This window comes from Phascolarctos cinereus, unplaced genomic scaffold, assembly GCF_003287225.1.
Source record: "Phascolarctos cinereus isolate Bilbo 61053 unplaced genomic scaffold, phaCin_HiC Scaffold_4;HRSCAF=312, whole genome shotgun sequence".
Classification (NCBI taxonomy): domain Eukaryota; kingdom Metazoa; phylum Chordata; class Mammalia; order Diprotodontia; family Phascolarctidae; genus Phascolarctos; species Phascolarctos cinereus.
In genome coordinates, this window is record NW_027555847.1 from 180,618,212 (window position 1) to 180,643,309 (window position 25,098).

General features: G+C 38.5%; 1 protein-coding gene across 1 annotated transcript; it reads right to left on the reverse strand.

Annotated features, from left to right (window-relative positions):
• Positions 1–8,353: 8,353 nt before the first annotated feature.
• On the reverse strand, positions 8,354–14,057 carry TMEM252 (transmembrane protein 252). Its single transcript, XM_021001804.2, has 2 exons — positions 13,656–14,057; positions 8,354–9,983 (listed from the first exon to the last, which is right to left on the reverse strand). Exons 1-2 carry the CDS (start codon positions 13,931–13,933, stop codon positions 9,677–9,679), a joined length of 585 nt encoding a protein of 194 aa, XP_020857463.1. The 5' UTR covers positions 13,934–14,057; the 3' UTR covers positions 8,354–9,676.
• Positions 14,058–25,098: the final 11,041 nt, after the last annotated feature.

A 25,098-nucleotide genomic window follows, 5' to 3' on the forward strand; every position in this document is an offset into this window, starting at 1 on the left:
CATCTTTCCTATGCATCCCTTTCTCTCCATTCTCATAGCCACAATCCTAGTCCAGGCCCCTATGATCTTTTGCTTGAACTATTTGATAGCCTCCTCACTGGTCTCCCTGCCTCTTCCCATCTACTTAGCTGCTAAGTTGATTTTTCTGAAGTGAGGGCATGACACCAATCCTATAGTCAGTCAGCTCCAATGGCTCCCTATTACCCCCAAGATTAATTCTAGGTACCCTTTTTTTTTTTTAGCACTTAAAGCATTTCCTAACTTGGCCTCTTCCTAGATCTCTAGTCTTGCCTTTTGTTCCCCTCCAAATATTCTGTGATTCAGCTACATTAAGCTACTTGCTATTTCTTGAACACAAAGTTCCCTCACTCCCCTCTGGGCCTTTGAAGTGGCTGTCCTCCATGACAGGAATGCTCTGCTCCTTCCCTTCCCCCCCGCTATGTTTCCCAGGTTTCCATTAAGACTCAAGTCCCACTTTCTGTACGAGGTGTTTCCTGGTGGTCTCTGCTGCTAATGCCTTCCCCTTTTAGATTTCCTTCTGTCTACTCTGTATTTATCTTGTGCACACCTAGTAATCTACATGTTGTCTCTCCCAGTAGAATATATGTTCTTTGAGGACAAGGGGCTATGCTTGCCCTTCTTTGCATCCACAGAGCTTGATACTCTGCCTGGCACATAGTAACCACTTGATAAATGCTTGTTCACCAATTGACTGACGATGAAGGAATAAATGAATGGGATTGATTAACTGGTGGAGCTCAGTGATTCTGTGGATTAGCTAGGGAGCTGTCAATGTATGTGATAACTGGAAATGCCTCTATATCCCTCAATAATGATAGTTATTCCAGTAGTCAAGGGGAAAACACTTTTCCAAAATCCTAGGCATCAGTAAGATGTGTTATTGGTACATACAGAACAAGGTTGTTTGCTGTGAGCTGGCTAACCGGAGGTATGACGTTAATGTCTTTATTTTTCTCTCCAAGACATCCACATCTTGCAGGAGGCAAAAAAAGAAGTGTTTTATGATGAAGCTCAGCTGGGCCAATGAAATTTGACTTTTTCATCTTTCAGATTTTACCCCCTTAAACAGTAGCATCTAATCACACATCACATATGAAAATTTTCATTCTCCAAAAATGCTTTTTTATACAATTTGTCTGTCTATAATTTTAGCCCATCTTTTCCCTAACTTCATGAGAGATCAAGAATAAATCATGTAAAATCAACAGGAATGTATTAAACACTTTTTATGGACCAGGCCCTATCCTAAGAACACTCCCATTTTGATTTCTTAAAAGATAACTCTCAAGTCTCTTGTCTAATATTGGTAATGGCAATTAATCAATCAATAAACATTTATTACAATGAGCTGAAATGATGCCTGTCCTTCCTTCCATCTGGTTGTGGTGTCTCATATTATTTCGCCATTGACAAGTTTTTAGTATGTCTTTATCAATGGACTTACTGAGTTGTTGTTGTTAAGTCATTTTCCCATCATTTCCAACTCTCTGTGACCCCATTTGGGGTTTTCTTGGCAAAGTACTGGAGTGGTTTGCCATTTCTTTCTCTAGCTTATTTTACAGATGAGGAGCTGAGGCAAACAGGGTTAAGTGACTTGCCCAGGGTCACACAGCTAATAAATTTCAAATACAATCTTGGAATCTTTCACTGTGACACTTGTATGCTTCTGGCTTTTCTTTTACTTGAAAAACAGAATTTCAAAACTAGAAGCAGCCTTAAAGGTCCCCTGATCCAACCTATACCTGAGTAAGACTCCCCTCTGTAACATATCTGACAAGTGAGCATCCAGTATCTTTTTGAAAACTCATATTAGTGAAGAGCCTGCTGTAACTAGTAACATGGTAGATGATGAGAACTCTGGGTTAGGAGTCAAGGGGCAGGAAATCCCACTTTAGCTCTTTACTACTATGTGACCTTGGGCAAGTCATTTAATCTCTCAATTTTGTCATCTGTTTAAAAAAAAGGGGGTGGACTAGATTAGAATAATAACTCTAGAACTCAGAGTGTATGCAGGCCAACCCCCTCATGTTATAGATGAGAAAACTGAGGCCCAGATAGGTTAAAAGACTTGTCCATGGTCATATAAGATATAAGTATCACAGGTAAAATTTGAATTGAGCTTATCTGATTCTAGAGCAGTGTTCTTTCCACTATACCCAATTGCCTTGACCTCTAGAATTCCATCCAGCTCTAAATCTGTGATTCTAGGACCTCCCAAAGGTCCTAGAAGGCTGTGACTATTAGGCATGTTTTCCTACCATTAATTCTACATTTGTCTCTTTATAATTTCTATTTCTGTTGTTGGAACAGAAATTTTTTTCTGAAACCCACTATGTCTAAATCTTGTATCATAAAATCTTTTCTAGTCTACATGCCTTATTTTTTAAATTAAATTTTACTTTCAAAATGAACACAAATCTATTTTCTCTCCCTCCAAAATAAAAATATAATCCCTTACAAATACAAATGGGAGTCTGCCCAAGTGGAGGCTGCTTTTTGAGCCATTAAAGGTCAGCCAGTGTCAACACAGTCTGAAAGGTATTTGATGTAATACAGATAAGTTGTATAAGCAGAATAAAGTACAAAATAATACTGTTGCAGTGAGAGGCTGTGTAATACCATGGAAAGATTCTTGGCTCTGGAGTCAGGACACTTGGATTCAACATCTACCTCTGATACTTGCTATTTGTGAGACCTCAGGTAAGTCACTTAACCTTAATGGATCTCAGTTTCCTCATCTTTAATATGACTGTGTGTGTTTATGTGTATATGGACTAGATGGCTTTTGTAGTCCTTTTCATCTCTCAATCTGTGAGCCTATAATCTCTGAGGCAATTGTATAAATTATATATATATATATAAATTATATATATATATATATGTATATATATATATATATATATATATATATATATATATATATATGTGTGTGTGTGTGTGTGTGGATAGATAGATAGATAGATAGATATGCATATAGATAGGTAGATATTATTGAATAGGAGATTTGAGAGCTGCCTTTAAGAAATCAAAGTCGGTTGTTCCTGATCTCTCTTCACTCATTAAAATTTGCGATGGTACCAATAGGTAGACTCAGAACTGCAAAAATATTTGAGAAAAAACAAAACAAAATCCAGACTTTTCCTCTTTCTGGTGGAAAGATGAGGGACATTAGGAGTCACAGGAGGCCTAGATGCCATCATGAGATGAAAAGCTTTGAGGAGCACTGACTTAGAAACCTTTGTCCTATCTATTAATGCCCAGACTACCTATGGGCCTGTGGCCAAAGACAAAAAAATCTCCACCTGGAATAAAGGAGACTAATAATACACACAGAAGAATGAGGGTACTCAGGAACTGATCTCAGGATCAATGGATTTGGTGCTGAAAGACCTTAAAAATACCCCGAATCTCAGTATTAGAAGCTGTAGTAGCGAGCTAGTCCAAACCATTGATAACAAACAAATAAATAAAATAAATAAAAAGCAACAACAAGAGATCACTACATGCCAGGCATTGTGCCAAGTGAAAAGGGTGCAAAGAAAGGCAAAAATACAGTTCCTGCTCACAAGAAGGGTACATTCTAATGAAGGAGCCAACATATATAAATAAACATATCCAAAATATGGCACAGTTAGGTGGCACAGTGGATAGAGCACCAGGCTTGGAGTCAGGAAGACTCATCTTCCTGAGTTCAAATCTGGCCTCGGACACTTACTAGCTGTGTGACCTGGGCAAGTTGCTTAACCATGTTTGCCTTAGTTTCCTCCTCTGCACGCAAGAGTTTTGTGGCCCATTTGTGGCTCTCAGGTCACGAGTTTGACACTTCTGCTCTAGACAACCGTCTTGCTGTCATTTTAACCTGTTTTCTCTTATTTCAACCTCAGGAGACATCAAGAGCAATCCAATTTTGATTTCTTAAAGGCGGCTCTCAAATCTCCTGTTTAGTACTGTCAGTATCAGTCAATCAATCGATAAGCATGAAGTGATGAGCTCTACCTGCTTGTGTCCAGTTAGCTTGTGACTTCTCACATTTTCACCCCAAACATAAATTTTGCCTAAGAGTATAAGATGCAGAGAATGTGCATTGGTAGAGGGAATTTCCTCACCTGGGAGTTTCCTATATCAATGAAAACACAGGTTCAGTCCTATCCCTATCATTTTGGAATCAAGTAGAAAGAAATGGAGCCCACATGGTATTTGTGGTGCCTTATTTACATTAACATCCATAAGCTGACTTTTTAGTCTCACCACCCACGAGTTTTAACAGCTTTACCACTTTGTAGTGGGGCCTATTTGGCTTAATATCCATCTTTTAGATACTAGTCAGCCTGGAGGTATCTACACTTCACTCAGGCCAAACCTCAGCCCCTGGAGGTCCTGTTTTTTTGTGAGTTCCTTTCAAGTTATCTTAGGGGTAAAGCAGTTGTCCTTCTAAGATAACTTGAAAGGTATGTTCATTTTGTGGCAATTTTCTGTCTGTTTCTGGGGAAAATCTGGAGAGCTTAGAAATTTCTGACCTACTCCTTCATCTTCCTGGAATGCCTCTTAATACTGGTGTCTGTTCTAACCAATTCTGGATACATTTCTTTTTTCAAAAAAATCAATCCATTCACAATACCATAGATTTGGATCTAAAAGGGACCTTAGAGATAATTTAGCACGAACCACTCATTTTATAGGTGAGGACGTTGAGACAGGGTAGCAAGTGGCAGCGTTGAGATTTGAACGCAGGTCCTCTTTGTTGTTGTTCAGTGTCATGTCTGACCCTTTGTGACTCCATTTGGGGCTTTCCTGGTAAAGATACTGGAGTGATTTGCCATTTCTTTCTCCAATGAACCCATTGTCAGGCAATCAGAGGTTAAGTGACTTGCCCAGCTAGGAAGTATCTGAGGCTGGATTTCAACTCGTCTTCCTAATCCTAGACCCACTGTTCCATCCACCGAGCTACCAGTTGCCTTTTTAGGTCCTCTTACTGCATATCATTGCTCATTCCACTGCATCTTACAGCCTCAATCCCTTGGATGTTATTCTAGTTTTACAAGGAGGCCAGGGCCGAGCCACTAGTCCTAAAATTGATTCTCTTCATTCTAAAGAGAGAGCAATGCCTTCTGTTTCAGTGTAAAATGTATTGCCATAAAGAGATAAGATTCCTGATTTAAACTGGTCTTATGTGTACCAAACTTTCCATTAATTCTGACCAGCTCATAGCAGTACAAAAATATCCAACAACTGCAAATATGAATTCTGGCTGAATTTCAATAAAAATAGAACTTCATAAGCACATAGATTTAGAGCCAGATGGGAAGTTATCAGATAAGTTAAGCGATCAGATCCAATCCCCTCATTGTGGCAGACGGAATCTTGGCTGGGAGAGCTTACCTAAGTTGTCTGATTGCCTCAGTTTCCTCATGTGTAAAATGAGCTGGAGAAGAAAATGGCAAGCCATTCCAGCAAATGGCAGAGAAAGGATATACACACAAGTCCTGGGACCCTAAATCCAATATTTTCAACTGTATCACAATTTGTCCAAGTCAGCAAATGTGCATGGCTATAAAAGGAATTTTTTTTAGGTGACCCGTCTTAGAAAAATGAAAGCATGAACAAAGCAGTGGAGAAAAAGAAAAGATATGATTAGACCAGGAGTTCTTAATGTGTGTGTGTGTGTGTGTGTGTGTGTGTGTGTGTGTGTCCTAGACCCCTTTGGCAGTCCAAAGGTGGACAACTTTCTCAGAATAATGTTTTTAGATGTATAAACAGAGGTTCCAATACAATTTCAATTTTACTGAAATACAAGTATCAAAATAAAATAAAAAAAACCCACCAGGTTGATAGACCCAAGGTTAAGAAACTCTTGGTTAGATTAATAAATAGGACATTTTCAGATTATATATATATATGTGTGTGTGTGTGTGTGTGTGTGTATACATATATATACACTATATACACACACACATACATGCACACCCATATGTATGTGTATTTATATATAATATATACATATACTCATACACATATATGCATGCATATACATATACACACACACACACACACACACACATATATATATATATGTGTATATATATATATATATATATATATATATATATATGAATAATAGGTTTACTATGGAAGATGCAATAGGAACCAAATAGAAAGAAAATAAGCATTTATTAAGTGCTTACTATGTCCCGGGAACTGAGCTGAGCTCATTACAAATGTCTCATTTGATCCTCACAGCAATTCTAGGAGGTGCTATTCTCTCCCTTTCACAGTTGAAGAAACTGGAGCAGACAGGTTAAATGATTTGCTCAGGGTCACACAGCTAGTACATGTCTAAGACTTCCTGAATCCAGGTCAAGCTCCCGATCCACTATGCCACCTAGCTTCCTCAGTTAGATTTGCGATTACACACATCTGTGATTTCATTTATTCCTGCAAACATTCTAAGGACATTTTAACTGACCAGTGTTTTGACTTGTGAGTGTCTCTGCTCCACACTTACAGGCAGACTGGACATCAGAGATCCACCCACCAAAGGTGGTTTTCATTGTACTGGACCACTCCAAGGCCCTGGGCCCTCACTCTTGGTATCTTCTACCTCTCTTTCTGTGCCCATCTCCCACCCCTTACTCTCATTCTGTTCTCCTAATGTTCAGAGGTGCCTTCTCAGGGGAATCTTACCCAGGCTTATTTTTCCCAAAGTACTCAGAAATTACCTCTTTCTCTGGCTCCCTTCCACATCAAGCCTCCATTTCTGTAGCATTGAGTTCGGTGGTCAACAATCTAATTATAGTATCTATTTTAACAAGTGGAACTAACTAGATATTTGCACATGAAAGACAGGCAATGAGGTTAAGTGACTTGCCCAGAATCACACAGCTAGTAAGTATCTGAGGTCTGATTTGAACTTGGGTCCTCTTGACTCCAGAATTGGTGCTCTATGAAGTATACTACTTAGCTGACCCTGAAAAAGAGGCTTTTCAAAGCAAAAGAATTCTTCCATTTATCACCCCTCCCCCCAGCGCTTGACTGTGCTTCAGGTTTTTGAGAGGAGGAAAACATGCCTGGAAATGGAGCTTCTCTCCCTCTTAGACCTCATTTCCCAAAGGCAGGAGACAAAGGGAACAGGGCTGGCCTCAGGACAATTTTGAATAGTTTTGTCTTTGGTGGACTCCCTCAATAACAACTCTGTTCTACCCTCCCACCTTCAGTTATAATCATAAAAGCTTAGAGCTGGAAAGGACTTTAAAAAGACCATCTGGTTTTTATAAATAATTGTTTTTATTGTTTTATATAATATTATATTATTTAGTAGATAATTTATAAACAAATTTTCAAATCCATTGAAGAAATGGAAGCCTAGAGTGGTTAAGTGGCCTTCTTAAAGTCATACAGCTAGTTAGCCAGTAAACCCAGTGTCTGAGACCATCTCCCAACTCTGCTCATTTATCTTCTTGTTGCTATGCAAATACTTAACTTGCTATCTCTTCAATGTTATGAATAAAGGTTTTATAGAGGCTATTTATTTTGTTATAGCATTTTGTGATTACACAGCATGTCCCAAAAGTCTCAGTACGTTTTAAAACTTTAAAGCTTAAGTCTGCACTAAGACTTTTGGGACATCTTCTATATCCTTTTCTAATTATTAAAGAAATAAAACCTTGGTTTCAGTTCCCTTTCTTTCAAGTTGCCACGGACTTAATGCCTCCCATTACGTTACATAGAATGACCTCTTTCTCTCCCTCAATGACTCTTTACCTCCTTCCTCCCCGCTGCCCCCACATTCAAAATTCTCGAGTATGTGCTATTAACTTTGCATTTATTAGAGAGAACTTTCCTACTGAGGTTTCTCTGACCTGAAAGAATGATCAAACTCTGAGGATCTTCCCCTCCCAGACGGATTCTTTTATGAAGGCAAAATTAGGCCATATGTGGCCTCAATTCTTATCTAGCCTTAAATTACTGAATGGGTGTTGCCTCAGACAAACTGAGACTGGAGAAAGACCTTAACTTAAAAAGACCAAGGTCCCCCACTGCATCTGGGGCCATCTCCAGTTGTCTTGACCTATGTCTTGCTGCTGGACTCCAATGACTCTGGAGGAGAGAGTGAGGCTGATGACTTTGCCCAGCTCTGCCTCACTTAAATACAATTCACTTGCAAGTGAAGACATCATGTTCCTGATCATTGGTCCTCTTTAAGAGCAAAGGAAGAACAACAATTAGCAGATACTCCAAAGTGCCCACCTTTAGATGATCAGTGGAAATGAAAAAAAAAATCCTCTCATATTGACTGGGAAGGAAATCAGAAAATCACTGCTCAAGAGGTAGTCAATGAAGTAATCAACAAGCATTTATTAAATACCTACTATATGCCAGGTACTTTCTAAGCCCTGGAAATGCAAAGAAATGCAAAAATGAAGCAGTCTTTGCTCTCAAGAAAATTATTTACATTCTACACAAAGATATAACATGTACACATAACCATATATACAGAATACACATGAAAAAAATAAATACAAAGCAGTTTAGGGAAGGATGACACTCACAGGTGGAGGGAGAAGAGGTTCAGAAAAGTCTTCATGTAGACAGTGGTGCATGAGTTGAGTCATGAGGTAAGTAGGTTAGGGATGAGGAGGAGGAGGGAGAATCTACCGGGGATGGAGTGGACAGACAGTAAAAAGGGCATAGAAACTGGAGATGCAGAGCCATGTACCATGTGCAAGAAGACTTATTTGGATGCCCCAAAGGGTTCAGGAAAGGAAGTAATGTGTAATAAGGCTGAAAAGGTTGGGGCCAGGCTGGGAAGGTCTTGTAAAGGCAATAAGTTCAATTTGTCCAGCCCTAGGAACATTATTAGTGAAGAAAAAGAGGAAACAACATCAATGTCTCTTAAAGTAGCTTCCTCTGAGAATTAACCAAAGCAGCAAAAAAAAAAAAACATTGAGTATTTTCTTTCTGTCTCTGATGGGGCCTAAGAACTCAGTAACAAAAGGGACTCGGTTCCCTACTCCCCCAGGAGTTATTTGTCCTTCATAGGAAGGAATGTCCAATCATATCTTTGATGCCTTTAAACATTTACATGACTTGTGGCCACATCAAGTCCTAAAAAGATATGGATCATAATAGTCCAATGGGACTTATTGCTGGCACAGCATTGGTGGAATTGGGCTTGTCTGGTAAGATGGTAGTTCCCATCCAAGGGAAAGATGACAACAACAACAACAATGTGTTTCCTATCTTCTTTCCCCCTTATGGATATGTAGGAGGTAAAAGAAGTAGAGTCACAATAGTGGTCTTTACTGGCTCATATGCATTTTTCTTGAGAAGAAAAGAAAGGAATGATTTGTGTAGCTTTGGGTGGACTTGGCCGCAAGAAGCAAGCAATACTCGGGACTTCGGTTTCTCTGGGCATCTCTTTTACAAGCTAAAGGTTAGTCCCTCCATTTTCAGTTCTTGGGCAGCTTCTCAAATGACCACATCCAGTACGAATCTCATCTCTACAACATCCACCCTGCCATCACCATGGGGTTGTATGAATGCTCTGGAGCGTTCTTTCAAATACCACTATTGTCACAAGTGGCGTCTTCTCTGCTAACACTAACTTGGGATAACTGACATGGTTTTTCCTTCCAAAGCCTCTTGACAATTTTTATTATTAGCAGCTGACTCTTGGTACACATGCGTCATAAGTGCCTGGGAGGCATTCTTGGCCTTGGCCCTCCACTGCCTCTCCTCCTCCTCCTCCTCCTGTTACTACTGCACCAGCCACCTCTGCCATCAACATGCCACTCACTGAAACTTCATAGGATGGTGGAATATCTCTGTGGCTGTCAGTGTCGTCCATGAATTCTAGGCTGCTCTCAGTATACAGGGGTGGTGGGATGTTGAAGGTCTTCTGTTGCAGAGGGATCTGCTTTTCAGGATCGATGCTGTCTTCATAAGATGGAGGATAAAAATCTGGCCTATTCAATAAAGCACACATACACACATAAAAATGCTTTAAAAATATTTGTATCAGTTGATACCAAATACACTGAGCTCTACGTCATATATCAAGAAAATATTCATTTTGAAACAGATGTCCTCTTTCATCACCACACACAGAAAAACACTTCACCATATCTATGTGACATGGTCTGAGAGGATGCTACTTACCCAAATACACCCTCTTTCTGGTTCTCACTTTCCATCAGTGATATATACTCTTTAGATGCCTATCAAGATTAAATTCCCTGGGTCAGCTAGGTGGCGCAGTGGATAGAGTACCAGCCCTGGATTCAGGAGGACCTGAGTTCAAATCTTGCCTTAGACACACAACACTTACTAGCTGTGTGACCCTGGTCAAGTCACTTAACCCCATTGCCTAGCCAAAAAAAAAAGATTAAATTCCCTGGGGCAGCTAGGTAGCACAGTGGATACAGCAGTGGCTCTAGAGTCAGGAGGACCTGAGTTCAAATCCAGCCTCACACACATAACACTCTGGGCTGTGTGACTCTGGGCTAGTCACTTAACTCCAAATGCCTCACAAAAAAAAAGATTAAATTCTCAGTTCATAGAGTCAAAGATCTAGAGTTGGAATGAGCCTCTAGTTCAACCTTCTCATATTATAGATAAGGGCACTGAAGTCTAGGGAAGTTAAGTGTCTTCCCTAAGGTCACACAAGTAGTAAGTGTCTCAGGGGGAATTTGAACCCAGGCCCTCTGAATCCAAATTTAGCACTGTTTTCACTGTAGTAAACTGAAAGAATTCTTTTCTATCAAGAGTAATGAGACCATTCAGAGAATAAATCTGGGATTATAACATTATTCCAATCAATCTCTGACATTAACTATGTTCCAACCTAGGAATTAGCAAACTGTGGTCCAGGGCCCAAATTCAGCCCATGGGCTATAGTTTGCTGACCCCTGTTTTAACTCATGAAGCCAACTGGTCTAGACCTTCAGCATCAATTAATATTGAGTGCAGGCTGCAAGACTGACTGTCCACAAACTGTACCAGGCACTTCCTATTTTTCCACTAAGTCCTTAACTTGAAGTACTTTCCTGGTTCTATAATTTAATCAATATGACTTCTCACCTTGTCTCTGTATTTCCATAACCCTAACATACAGGTCCTCTCCTGATCATAACGGTCAGTTCCCCGAGGCCACAAGTGTGTTAACTTGCCATTTGCTGGACAAGGATCATGCTTTAAGATTATTAACCTTTCAATTTTTGAGAAGTGAGATTTGAGAGCCCAGGTCATAGAAAATAAATAAAATAACTATTTATAATTATAAAAAAAAAGATTAACATTTCAATTAATTTTTGCACATGGCCCAAGACCTGTGTGATTCAGCAGAAGTGAAAGGAGCTTCATAAGACTAAGAATTAACTTGTATTTTTGTCCATTTTATGGGTTGCTATGACTGAAGAAATTCATCAACTAGTGACCAACCTTCTGGCAATAACCTTAATCACTTGGTTCTACAAAACCATATAGACAAAAGCTACCTAAGATCTTTTTCGAGGCAAGTCCCCCAATAGCTTTCTGCAAATGACAGCATGTAACTGGTTAGGAGACAGATGTAACTTGGAAAAAAGGTAATTTCCTGCTGGAAGGCATGTGTTATTTATTTATTTATTTATTTATTCATTCATTCATTTATTTATTTATTTATTCATGCATTCATTGACAAGATATTCATCAAATACCTTGATAGGCTTGTAAGAGATGCAAAAAAATAAATAAAAGACAATTCCTGCCTCAGTCAAGTCACTTTACCATAGGACATATGTGCTCATAGCTACATTACAAAGTAGAATATGAAAAATGCATAGAGCCATAAAAAAGTGTGATAATTGTGAAAGATCAAGAAAAATCTCTCGAAGCTATTTTTGATCCAGCCCCTCTACCTCCAATTTTCCTCAGTGATGAATCTTGACTCCTCTGTCATGAATGAGAAGGGGCTGGGGCAAGAGTGACGAGGAAACTTTGCTCAGCTTTATATTTATAGACCTAGCCATGACAGCACCTATGATGAGTGTTTGTGGCCTTGTAACCACAGCAGAGTAGGAACTGTTATTTGTAACCAACAATTCCACTCCAAATGTTACCAGGCCCAAGGCCAAGTAGCTGAAGGAATTGTCTACTGTACAGCACCCTTCTCAGTCGTCACTCAGAAATAGCTCGGACATTTCCACCCAGGGCTTTGGGTCACCTATGTAAAGCACTGAGAATCATTCCCCTCTCTTACCCTTGGTGGAAAGGAGGGCTGGTCTCAGATTGGAGCACAGCCTGAATAGCTAAGCCTGCTTGAGTTTGCCAAGATGTCTATGCTTAGGACATTTTTTTCCATTAAGAGTGGTATCTATGACTCCTTTTCTGGGGACAAGGTTAGCTTCGTGCATGGGCATAGGTAGTACTTTTCTCAATGGAGTGATTTGGGTGGGAGAGGGGATGCCCAGAAGACTGCATTCAGCACGAATCTATCTTCACTCCTCCCAACCCCCTGAGCCAGACATCAAGAATCTGAAATGCCACCAATGGAGATTCAGTCCTTTGAATTTTTTTTCTCTGTTCATCTTTTAGAGTTTCCAAACAAACACGGAGAGTAGAAGACAACATGGTTTAGCGGAGCTTGTGTGAGCCTTGGGGGTCACAAAGACCAGGCTTCAAATTTGGCACCTGACAATTCCTTTCTCTGAAATCCTAAACAAGTCTTTAAGAGAGGGGGAAAACCCCTTCAAAACAAACAAACCAAAAAACCTCTGCCTCTGGTTCAGAAGACCTAGGTTCAAATCTCACTTCTAATATTTCCTGTTTGTGTGACCTTGGGAAAGTCATTTAACTGTTCTAGGTTTTATCTTCTTCCTCCATGAAAAGAAGGGTTTGACTTAGATGATTTTGGAGTCTACCCTTCCAGCTCTTGGTCTATGGAACTCTCTTGAACCTGTTTCCTTATCTGTAAAAGGAAAATAAGAATCCTCAAAGCATCTAGCTTATAGGGTAGTTATAAGGTTCAAATGAGATAACGTATGAAAAATACTTTGCAAACTTTAAAGATATAGAAAGGTCAGTTATTCTTAAGACATAAAACTAATTCACACTTAAGCACTCTGGGACAATGAAGCAGTAGAAAAAGGATAAAAGAGAAAGGCATTAAAAGAATAGGGGAAAGGCCTTTATGAGACAAACTTTTGCTAGGTCACAGTTTTCCCTGTCTGGGGGCCCATAGGGCTCCAAGTCTAACATGAATCCCCCAGGTAATGAAATCTTTTGTCCCTGGAGGAACACATGGAAGTCCAACACTGTAATTGAATAGTGAATAGAAAGTAGTGAATAGAAAGCTGGCTCTGGAATCAGGAACACAGGGGCTCAGGTCTTGCTTTTGACATGTACTGGCTGTGTGATTCTGGGCAAACCAATTAACTTCTTGCTACTTCACACAAATCTCTAAGATTGTAAATTGTGGAAAAGGTGCCAATCTTCATTGGTGGAGGGAGTTTCCTCACCCTGGAGTTCCCTATACAAATGAAATCTGAGGTTCAGTTTCTCTCCCCACACCATAACTTTAAGTCAACTATCTAACTTTATGGCAACTCTGTCCCAGTTTCCTGCTGTCAGCAGTACTGGTGGCATCCCAGCTACAGTACCTGTCCACAGCAGGAATTTGCAGGTCCTCATGCCCTAGGTGCTGTCTGAGCACTCTGTTGAAGATGTGCTTGCTTTGGCTTGCCTGCTGGTAGGTGCTCCAAAAAATGCCACTCAAGAGGATCAGGAACCCCAGAGGCAAAAAACAATAGGCCAGGATCAGTTTCCCCCTGCAGTTAGAGCCTGACCCCATGGAAAAGAAGAAAGCCCCCAAACAGATGATCAGGAATCCAGTCAAGGGGGTGAGGCAGCAAAGGGTGGTGACACTCCCTCTCTGCATCCTCCCACTTCTGGAGCTGAGCTCCCGCTTCTGCCACTATCTTCCTTGCCTGCTCCCTGGGAGACGATGACTTCCGAGACAAGCCCCTCTTAGCTGCAGATTTCAAGGCTTTATTCACCCTGGGACCAACTGGCCTTTGGACAATTAAATGAAGCAGGCACTTATTAGCTATTCATTAACCATTGAAAGAAGCAGTAATATCCTTTAAGGATTAACCTATAAACACAAACTTGGCTTAATGTAGGAAGGAGAGGCACCCCGGGAGCTCCTTTGCCCTTCTGAGTTGGGCTTTCTGCTTAGCTGATTCCAGTTACTTGCCTGGAGGCTCTCCTGCTCTGTGGTTGAAAGAACACTGGTTTCTCCGAGTTGTTTTTCTTTATGGTTTCTTAATCCCCACTGTGGTAATGCTTCCATTAGAAACTCAAGAGATAGCACTCCTCTGCCAGCTATATTCTTTATGGCTTGGCAAAAGCTAAGTCCCTTCTTCCTATATTGCTTAAGAAGGGCCACACTCCTTATGACTTCTATTATTTGTTATCGTCCCTGTTAGATTTCTCTTCCCCGCCCCCCCCAATCTGTAATACCAGAACAGCTCTAAGTGAATAAAACCTGTTGGCAAACTGACTCACTTTCCATTATCCCAGTTCAAAGCATTTGTTCGTTCATTCATTCAGCAAGTGTTTATTGAAAGACAACAATATGGAAAACACATAGAAGGGCAGTGTGGAATACTACAGAGGTGTTCAACTCATGTAGGCCTCTGCAAAACTCCTGAGTGGGCCCGAACCAGATTAAAATATAAGTGAGAAATGTTTGGCAAAAATAAGTAAAAATACAATACAATATAGATAATGTTAATTTGTTGTTTTCTAAGTCAACATGTAGCTTATAGGGATGTTTCTATTCGAGCTTGTCATTACTGATATGGTGTTTAGAGAGTTGGTTCCTGATTAAAGAAAATATGGGTTCAAATCCTGCCTCTGAAATATATTGGCTGTATCTGTGGCAACTCACAAAGCCTCTCAGTACCCTAGGTACCTTGGAGTATAATAGGCAGAGAAAGAACCTTTCTGCATCTTTAGAAGGGGTTCCTTACTAAGAACTCACTACATTGATGAAATCGTGGGTCTGGTCCAAAAAAACAGTTCTGGGCACCAGAGATACAAAACTAAAACAGATCTGCCCTCAAGAAACTTATATTCTGTGGGGTTAGTATTACCATCCTTCAGACTGCCAAGCAGGAGAGGGAAACTATAGTTGAGCTGGGAATGTTGGGGCAGAACTTGGAGACTGGGGGAATGGTGGAGCAAAACCCACATAATTATGCAACATTAAGTACAAGGGCTTAGGAGCTTCCTGTTCCTTTTCAGGTTATGAGCAATTGTGATTGTTAACAAATTTGTGTGCTCTCTGACTCTAAAAATAACAGCTAGCTTCTTCATAGCATTTTAAGGTTTCCAGAGTTCTTTATAAATATTATCTGATTTTCACAACCCTGAGAAATCAGTGCTTTTATCACCTTCACTTTGAGGAAACTGAGGCAGGCATAGGTTTGGTGACTTGCCCAAGGTCATATAGCTAACTCTATCAGGCAAGATTTGAACTTCTTTCTTCCACCCTCCAAGTCCTTGCTTTGTGTTCTACCTGGCTGCTAGGTACATCATAGGAGCTCAATAAATGTGTTGGCTTATGGATAATCAAAAACCATTCCTAGCTCAAGGAGTCCTTATTATCAAAGGCATCAAATCTTAGAGAAGGGCCATGAGCCTGTGTAGAGAGAAAATGCATCAGTTACCATACTCTGGCATTTACTTGTTAGACTGCTGCATTATAATCTACTTGGAGGTCCCCAGCTAGCACAGTGGATAGAGCTCTGGGCATACAGTCAAAAATACCTTAGTTAAATTCAGCTTCAGGCACTTATTAGCTATGTGACCCTAGGTGAGTCACTTAACCTCTGTTTACCTCAATTCTCTTAACTATAAAGTAGAGATAAGAAGAGTACCTACTTACCTCCCAGGATTATGATAGGGATCAAAAGAGATAATATTTGTAAAGCTCTTAGCACAGTGCTGGCATATGATGGGGGCTATATAAATACTTTGTTATCAATTGTTGTTATTCTTGTTGCTAACCAGAAGATCTCCCATGAGATGGCCCTGATTCCCCTTCCTACTAGTCTAGGTGAGAATGAGAAGAAGAGGTTTTTCATTCTCTTTGCAGATAAGACAAGTAGATCTTAAAAGATCTTTTTCATTCAGCATATACAAGGGTGGGATACTGCAAAAATAAATTAATCAGAAGGTCTCAGTTCCTATTCCAGGTCTTCAATTTCATTCGTTCATTCATTCACTCACCACTTACCCAAGATGAAAAAAGAAGTAATATTTACCCTTAAGGAGTTTGCAGTCTATCACATTTCCTATAAATGATCTTAAGTGAGTGCTTGAGGTATACACAGAAATCTGGAAAGATGCTTATGAAATAATGCAAAGAAATCAAAAGCAACAGAATAAAGTGCCAAACAGCTTCAAAATTATTCAAAGAAAGAATAGAGTACCTGCTCACTATGAAGTAATGAGAAAGGAAGAAAGGATGGTAAGAAGGAAGGAATGGAGGGAGGGAGGAAGAATGGAAAGAAGAATGAAAGAACAAAAGAAAAAAGACAAGAAGGAAGGAAAAAAGAAAGAAAGAAGGAGAGAGAAAATATCTTTCTTAATATCTATGAAATAATGCAAAGTGAAAAAATAAAGGAACGTACAATAAGTACTACCACTTCACAGGAGAAGTGAATGAGAACCAGAGGAAGAATTTTGATCAGGACATGGACTGCCTAGAAAATTCTTATGCTACTATATGAATTGAACTTAATGAAAACGTAAATAGTTACTGAGAAAGTTTCACTAATATTATTGATGTGCATTGTTAAACATTTAGTAAAACTTTTTTTGAGTAGATTAGCAATATAGCATTAGACCATTTAAAATACCTAGACAGTATAAAATACCTGAGTGTATGCCTGCCAGAACAGACATAGGAACTACATGAACATGAACATAAAACACTTTTTATACAAATAAACTCAGATCTAAATAATTGAAGTAATATTTATTATTCATGGGTAAGTAAAGGCCAATAAAATTTTAAAAATTACAATTTTACCTAACTGATCTATTTGTGCAATGTCATCCCAACTAAATTACTAAAAATGTATTTTACTGAGTTAGAAAAAATAATAACAAAATTCATTTGGAAGAGCAAATGGTCAGGAACTGCAAAGAGACCAGGAAAAAAAGATGTAAAGGAAGTAGATTCAGCAGGATCAGACCTTAAACTATATTATAAGGGAGAGCATTATTGAAGTGTAAAAATGATAGTTTCGATTATTTTAAATTAATTTTTGTATAAATAAAACCTTTGTAGCCAAGAATAGAAGGAATGCCAAAAATTGGGGGAAAACTTTCAAAGACCATCTCTCAGATAGGATATGATTGGGTTGGATTATTTCTGTGGGGTAGGAAATGATTTAGGGTTGATTTAGGAAAACATGGAAAGACTTGGACCTATGAAGGAAGGTGCTATCCACCCTCAAAGAAACAGATGACATGTGGAAATAATCATATTTATTATGTCTTGCATATATGTGTATGAGTGTATATGTATATATATGTATTGTTAACCGGAAAGTTTAGTTAAAGAAGGCAAACAAGTTAGGTGATACAATTTTTGTGTAAAAATCCAAATTTGAGATCCTCTTACCTAAACATGCTTAAAGCTTGGATTTCCATGATAGATACATTTTGGAAGCCAATCATATACATCTGTATATAATTCTTAGAGGAATCAGTATAATCCTGTTGCTTTTCTCAAAATTTGCTATCCTATTTAATTAGACATCTATCACATTACATCCTTGTCTTATTATTTTGTCTAAACATTTCCTCCTTAGGAGGATGATGTTCCTATATCATTATTACTTGGCCATGAATGTAAGTTCAGATTGTAAGCTATTCATACTTGCATCGTATTGTGATAACTCAGGGATGTTCCAGAAGGTCAAGGTCATATATCATATCAGAAGGAAAGAACTTCCTTAGCTCTATTTGATTTCAGGCATGAATCATATCTGATAGCCAATCATATAGTCACTGGATGTTAAAGGCAGGGCTTAGGATTAATTAGGTGGGGAATTTTCCTTTTCAGAAAAGAAATAGTACAATTGGGAAATAGAGTCAGGAAGATCCTACCTAGGCTGTGTCCAAGGTCGTCCTCAAAACTCTTCCCAGACACAGACATCCACCTTTATCAGTTCTCAGCCTGCAGCACATGCCATCCTACTATTGGCTTCATGACAACTCAGACAATTATCCTGGTAATCAAAGCTCAAAACAACAGTAAATTTCTGTCCCATAAAGTCACATATCCTAGATAATAAGAATTTAATCTCACATTTGTAACAGTAAGAGACTGATCACAGAAAAATACTACCATTCTCATAATTCCTTTAAACAATGGGAACATCTTTAGGTGAGTTTTCAGAAGTTTGTATAAATTTCTGCACATGTTCGAATTCCAGATTGATAATAATATTAGATTTCCCATTAAGTTAACACAAAAGAGCTCATAAATTACTACTCTTCACTAACATAACTGCACTGGAATCCTAATCCTTAAACAAAACAAAGAGGTTACTAACTTTAACCTCAGAAGTTGATGGATTTATGTCCTTGTTCACAAGCTTGTTTATTCTTCTCTAATTATACTCACTCTGAAAGAATGAGATATTTCAAGATTTGAATCTTATACATATAAGTTCAAACACTAATTTAACTCTTGCTTAGGCCATGAAGTGACTACAGATTTGGATCAAAACAGCAAGATCTCTTCTGCTTTACAGCTCATTACAATAATTTAGCAGTAAGTTATCTTGCAAATGAAAATTTTGTAGGCCTCAAAAAAAAAATCAAACAAGACATATCTTCTGAAAATATTTCCCTTCTTTAAAAACAATTTAAAATTTGTCCTGATGTTAAGAAGAATAATCACTAAACTTTTATGAAGAACATTTGTTAGAAATTTTTAAAGTGACTAATATCTTTCCTTTCCACCTTAAAGTAAAAATAAACCTTTAAAATTGGAATTTATTAAAACTAAGTTGGTGTAAAATGTCCTTAAGTAACAAAATTATTTCCCAAAGTACTATAACAAACTAAATTCCTAGTTGTTACAGAATTCCTAGATATCAAAAGTTCCTTAGTCAAAAAGATATTTGTAATGGAGAAAAAAATTCAGTTTTTATAATGCATAAAGAACTTACCCATTTAAATTAGCCTTATCACAATAAAAATATTATCAAGCCTTTAAAAATTTACTCAGTATTTTTTCTTTCCTTTGTCTTTAAATATATCACTGGAAATTAGGAAAAACTATTACATTCTGGAATCTCACAAAGATAGTGAATGTGGTAATCCATAAATCTCCAAATTAACATATCTCAAGGATTCTCATTTACTCAGGAATTTCACAACACAGGAAACTTTTACACAGATTTGATAAGAATTTTAGGTGAAACTTCCTCTTAAAAGCAAATAAAACTTGGAAGTTTATTCTAACCCATTCATTCTCCCCTATTATTATTATTTTGGGAGGGGTGACAATTCTTGATCTAACATCTCTGGATTATAAGAGAAATTGCTTTTTTTCAACAGTATAGCTGATACAATTTGTTTACCAGATTACACCATATAAAAATCTCAGAAATATAACTATACCATAAACAATTATCAGGTATTTAAAACTTGAAACGGAACCAATTAATTACCTGCTTACAACCAAATATACCTCATTAAATGTTAACAGTTTTCAAATTATCCAATTTTATCACATCCTTTTAAAAGACCAAACCATATGTACCATTTCTACCTCACAATGATCTCTCAAATTTTACAATCTAAGAAAGTTTTAGAAATACAATACAATTTAGAAACATACTAACAACACAAAAATAAACTTCAGATGACATCAGTTGCATTTCTGGATTATCACATAGAAATTATTGATCTTATTACTCATGGTATTTAAAAACCACTTCAAAGTTATCAGGTATGGAACAATTACATTAAATTAGAGAGATAATAATAATGTTGTCTAACATATGTCATTGTGTTAAGCACTTTGCAATCATTATATCATTCTGATTCCATAACAACAACCATTATTATTTTTCCTTTTACAAATCAGGAATCAGGGCAAACAGAGATAAAATAACTTGCCATAAATTCTGAAACTGGAACAGAGAAGTATGGGGCTTACCAAGAGTAGAAGTTGGCTTCTCACCTCATAATGCTATTGCCAGGCCTTCCAGGGGTTTAGGTGGCTGATGCCAGGGCTTTGCCAGTGGTGATAATTCTTGGTGGCAGGGCATATGGAATCTTATCATAGTTCTGACCTGTCCACTTCTCTCCTCCCCACAGCTTGCATAATTTACTGAGGCTGGTGCCGTTTGCAGCTGCTGGGGCAGGCTGGGCAGAATGTACTGAACCTGGACGTTAGTCCCAGGTCTTGCCTAGAAGGGTGGGCTGCAAGATGCCCAGGGGCATAGGGCTGATAGCAGACCATCACTGCTAGTCTGTGTTAGCTGCCCCTCTCCTCCTTTTGCCAGATAGGGAAGGCTGATTTAAGTTTTCCCTACAATTCTCCAGCATTCTCTTCTCTTTTTCAGTCCCCTTATTGAGATGCTTATCTCTGAGGGGGGAGTGGGAAATGCTGAGGAATCAGGATTGGAAGGAGGTGTTTTAGCAGAGGGTGAGCTCCTGGAATCACCCCCAGTCTCAGAAGTTTTCTCCAACAGTCCCAAAATGAACAACCTCCCAATTTCTTAATGATTAATCTCAAAACCTTTAGAATCTGCTAAGAAGTCTTTAGCTGTATCTAACTTTTCACTGTAGGTCTAGGCTGGCCAGGCCTGGACCCACAAGAAAGGAGTTTTACAATTTGTTGTTTCCCTAGCTGCAGCCCTTAGAAGTCTTTGGCTGCGTTTAAAATCTTATAAGGTACAGATACAGAGACACAAACCAACAGACAAATTGACAGGACAAATACAATACAAACATAATGACATAGTGTGCACTTAATGACAGAGACAGAGGGAATTAGAGGCTTGTTAGAAAGCCACCCCCACATGAATTGGCTATTATTATTATTATTCTGAGGAAAAGGAGTTGGAGAATTTGCGAGGATCCAAGACCTGATAGTGTAACTGGATCCTGTGAGCCTTCCTCAGAGTACCCCTGAGATTGCAGATTTAAAGGGGCAAGTCCCAATAAAGTTAAGTTTGGGGATCTGAGTCCCGTCAGGACCATAACCTTTAAGGGAAAGGGGAGGGGAATTATTCGGAGCCTGGGAAAGAGTGCTGAAGCGGCCTTGCGAGCCTTAAGGGAAGAGGCTTCTGCCTTTCCTTCTCCCCTAGCCACCTCAGCAACCCAATGATGAAAACATTCCCACTCCTGACTAGATGTTTTGTTGGCCTTTAAACTTGATTAATAAACTTTTAAGACAAAGTAACTTTGTCTGGTCAAAAGAACCCCATATTGTGACCAACATAATTTCGGGTTATCTTAAGTTTAACTGACATCATGGCTAGCAGTACTTGTGATCACCAGGTTGGCAATGGCTTGACATATAAGAAGCAGCAGTCTGGTTAGCCGGATTTCTAGTTTTAGTTTCTGACTGACCCATAGCCAATTTGCCTAGATCGATCCTTACCAGAGGGGACCTGATACAGTAGCCAGAGTTTCTGAACTTTGACTGGATCCCCGACCCCAGAGCTAACTTAAAGAGAATTTTCTTTCAGACTTCAACCAAACTAGTGGGAGGTCCATGGAAGCTGGGAATAGGAGAAACTTACCCGACCCCGTCAAGGTTAGGACTTCAGGAAAAAACAGATCCTGAGGCGCCTGAGCCACTAAAGCGTTGCCGGGGTGGGCTGGAGTTTTCTCCCATTCCTTCAGTTCCAATCCGAGTCATGGCAGCATTGTTGTTAACCTGAAAGTTTGGTTAAAGAAGGCAAACAAGTTAGGTGATACATGATTATATAGTTTATTCCCTCTCAGTTAGTGAATCATGTTAACATGGAAGCCAGAATGTGATTCTGACTCAGAGATTAAGCAAAATGAGAGGGGTTTTATACGGTTTAGAATGATCAGACTCAGGATGTCTGTGTTACAGAAAAAAAAAAGGTATAGCCTCCATATGTTTCCTAACATACAACATAAAAAAAGGAAGTTACCTAATTGCATAGATTGTAAATACAATAGAAGAATGTCAAAGTATCAATCAAAATTATAGATTTGGGATATGTGTTTCCTCTATATAACGTATGTCTATAGGATACAAAACAAGGAAAAGTCTCATTAATCAAGAGAGTGCTCGGTCCCAGGCATCCTGAGCTCAGTGATGACGAACAGGAAGAATGTTGGTGAGCTCCATTTGGTCCTGAAATTTGCTGACACAGGAAGGGGAGTTTTCAGTTCACTCAGAGAGAAAAAGATTAATTCAGGTTTTTGGCCCTTATTGGGGCTCAATTGATCTCAAATGATTATCAGTATGTTTGTAAATATCTATGTATAGGTGTGTGTATGTATATATAAAAATATGTATATACACATATACATGTGTGTTGTATATACACATGTATATTATGTATGTATATACACACATATATATCCCCATGCTTAATTATAGTTACTTGTAGTCTTCTTTAGGGTGGGAGAGGGAGGAGAAAAAAATAAAGTAAAAAGTGCACAGCAGAGAACAAAATAAAACCAACAAGAAAGCAAAGGAAAGCTGGGCAGCTTTGAAAACAATATGTAGTATTTATTATAAAGGTTTTCTTGAAATGAAAATTTATTGTTTTATATTGAACGCTCTCCTGTGGTCTGCTGTGTACATGGCAATGTTTTTTTTTCTTTTCTCATTTTTTATTAAAGTTTAAATTTTTGAAAACTCATCTTCCTGAGTTCAAATCTTGCCTCAGACACTTACTAGCTCTGTCACCCTGGGCAAGTCACTTAACCTCTCTGAAACTCAGTTTCCTTATCTATGAAAAGAGGAATAATGATAGCACCTATCACAAGTCAAGATCAAGTGAATAGCAAATGAGAAAACATATGTAAAGCACTTTGCAAACTTTAGAATGTTAGATAAGGTGAGTGTGGCTGACTCCAAACCCCTGCTACATTAGCTATGGGATTAACAATGGTGAAAAAGAAAGGAACATGCACAGCCTCTAGGTTTAGGAACTGTCTTTTTGAGAGTACACTCTGCCAGAGAGAGAGGGAGCCTTGACTATCTGGATCTCTCTGGGTTATTTTCATGGGTTTGTAGAGCATCTTTCTGCTTTACTCAGTTTCTTCTCTTTCCCATCGCCCCCAAGAAATATAGCTTTGTCACTTTGAGTACGTCCAATTTCATTTAAATGTGTAATTACATTTATAGAAGCTATTTATCATTTACGCGTAACAATCCTGCAGCACAATAACATTAAATACATGGCAGATTAGTTTTGTGGTACTTTTTAGTTTGATTAAAACATTAAATTTTGTTCATGTATGTTCTGGCTCTAAGTCTATTTATGGCATTGTGTTTTCAAATTATTTTTATTTCCTCTGATAGGCCTCTATATTTTGAAAAGTGTCCCATGAACCTGGAGATCATGCATATTTGCTATGACAATATCTTTCAAAAATTATTATTGTTATATTTCTACAGATCATGTTTTACGCTCAGACAACTGGGGAGAACAGTTCAGTCTCAGATAATGGTCCATTTTCCATATAGTTTATTGAAGTCTGCATGAGGATTTGATATCTGCCAATAATGAAAGATAGTGAGCTTCTATTGTATAATTCTAACCATGTCATGTCTTATGAGGTTCCCAGTAGGTGCTCAATTATTACAACCTACAGTGATATGTCACACAGTTTCTACAGTTTCTTTGCATCATCTCCATTGATCTCTAAATCCAGGCTCTTGGCAATGATGTGGTCCTGACATTTGTTTTCACAAACAAATCTCCATGGCTGACATTTTTTCAGCATTCATTGTTCACATGCTATGGATGTTTGCTCATAACTTAAATAGAGATAGAGATAGAGATAGAGATAGAGATAGAGATAGAGATAGAGATAGAGATAGAGATAGAGATAGAGATAGAGATAGAGATAGAGGAAACATTAGATGTTATTGTTACTTAAAACTCTGTTGGCAAATTGTGTTTTTTTTGAGGGGAGGGTGACTATTGCTTCCAATAGCTGTTTATAGGTAGCATATAAAAGCAAGGAAATCTTTGTTTTCTGAATTGGTCATTAGGTTAGCCCACTATACTGTAGAAGTACAACTATGTGTGCTGGAAAGACTGAACAAGACAATGAAGTTCTTCACATTCTAATGTTTCCTGGTGGGTCAACTATCCCTATGTATTTATGCATTTATCTACATTTTGTGTGGCACTGGGGAAGTCCTATATTGAGCTATGTTTTCGTGTCCCCTGAGGTCTTGAGAAAGAAAAATAAATTGCGGCAATAATGATTCTGTCACAAGTTCAGCAAGAGCTGATCATTCTTAGTATCTTCTTAGCCCTTCCTTATTCTCTTGTGTATGTCTGCTTTGGAGATGATGGTACCCTGGCAGTTGGAAACTGTAGAATGCTTACATATGTATTCATATTTGTACCCCTAAAAGCTATGGCATCCTTGCACATCCTAAGCACTTCAGAAATATGTGTTTGAATGAATGAATGAATGCATAAATGGGTTCTTAGCTTTTTTTCCTCCCAAAAATATTTTATTTCCCGCTTCTTTTTTGATCCAGAAGACTGAGTGTAGACAAACAAAAACCAACCCAGATATATAGTGATTGTTTTCTCTAAGGAACTGAACTGAGATACTATAATATTTTTATTTGATTCACACCCTGAGACAATATTGCATAATGTCTAAAGAGCTGACCTCAGAGCCAAGAAGACTCATTTGAGTCCTGCCTCTGTCTCATTCTGGCTGTTGGACCCTGGGAAAGTAAATTAACCTGTCAATGCCTCAGGAAACATAAGACTATATGTTGCAGAACATTGATAGACTTGCAATTGTGGAATTCCCCATACCTGTTCC

Coding starts and splice junctions, on each gene's coding strand:
- TMEM252 (XM_021001804.2), bottom strand. CDS start 13,933: ATGCAGAGAGGGAGTGTCACCACCCTTTGCTGCCTCACCCCCTTGACT. Junction 9,984..13,655: donor CAAATTCCTGCTGTGGACAG/GTACTGTAGCTG, acceptor TTTATTGAATAG/GCCAGATTTTTATCCTCCAT.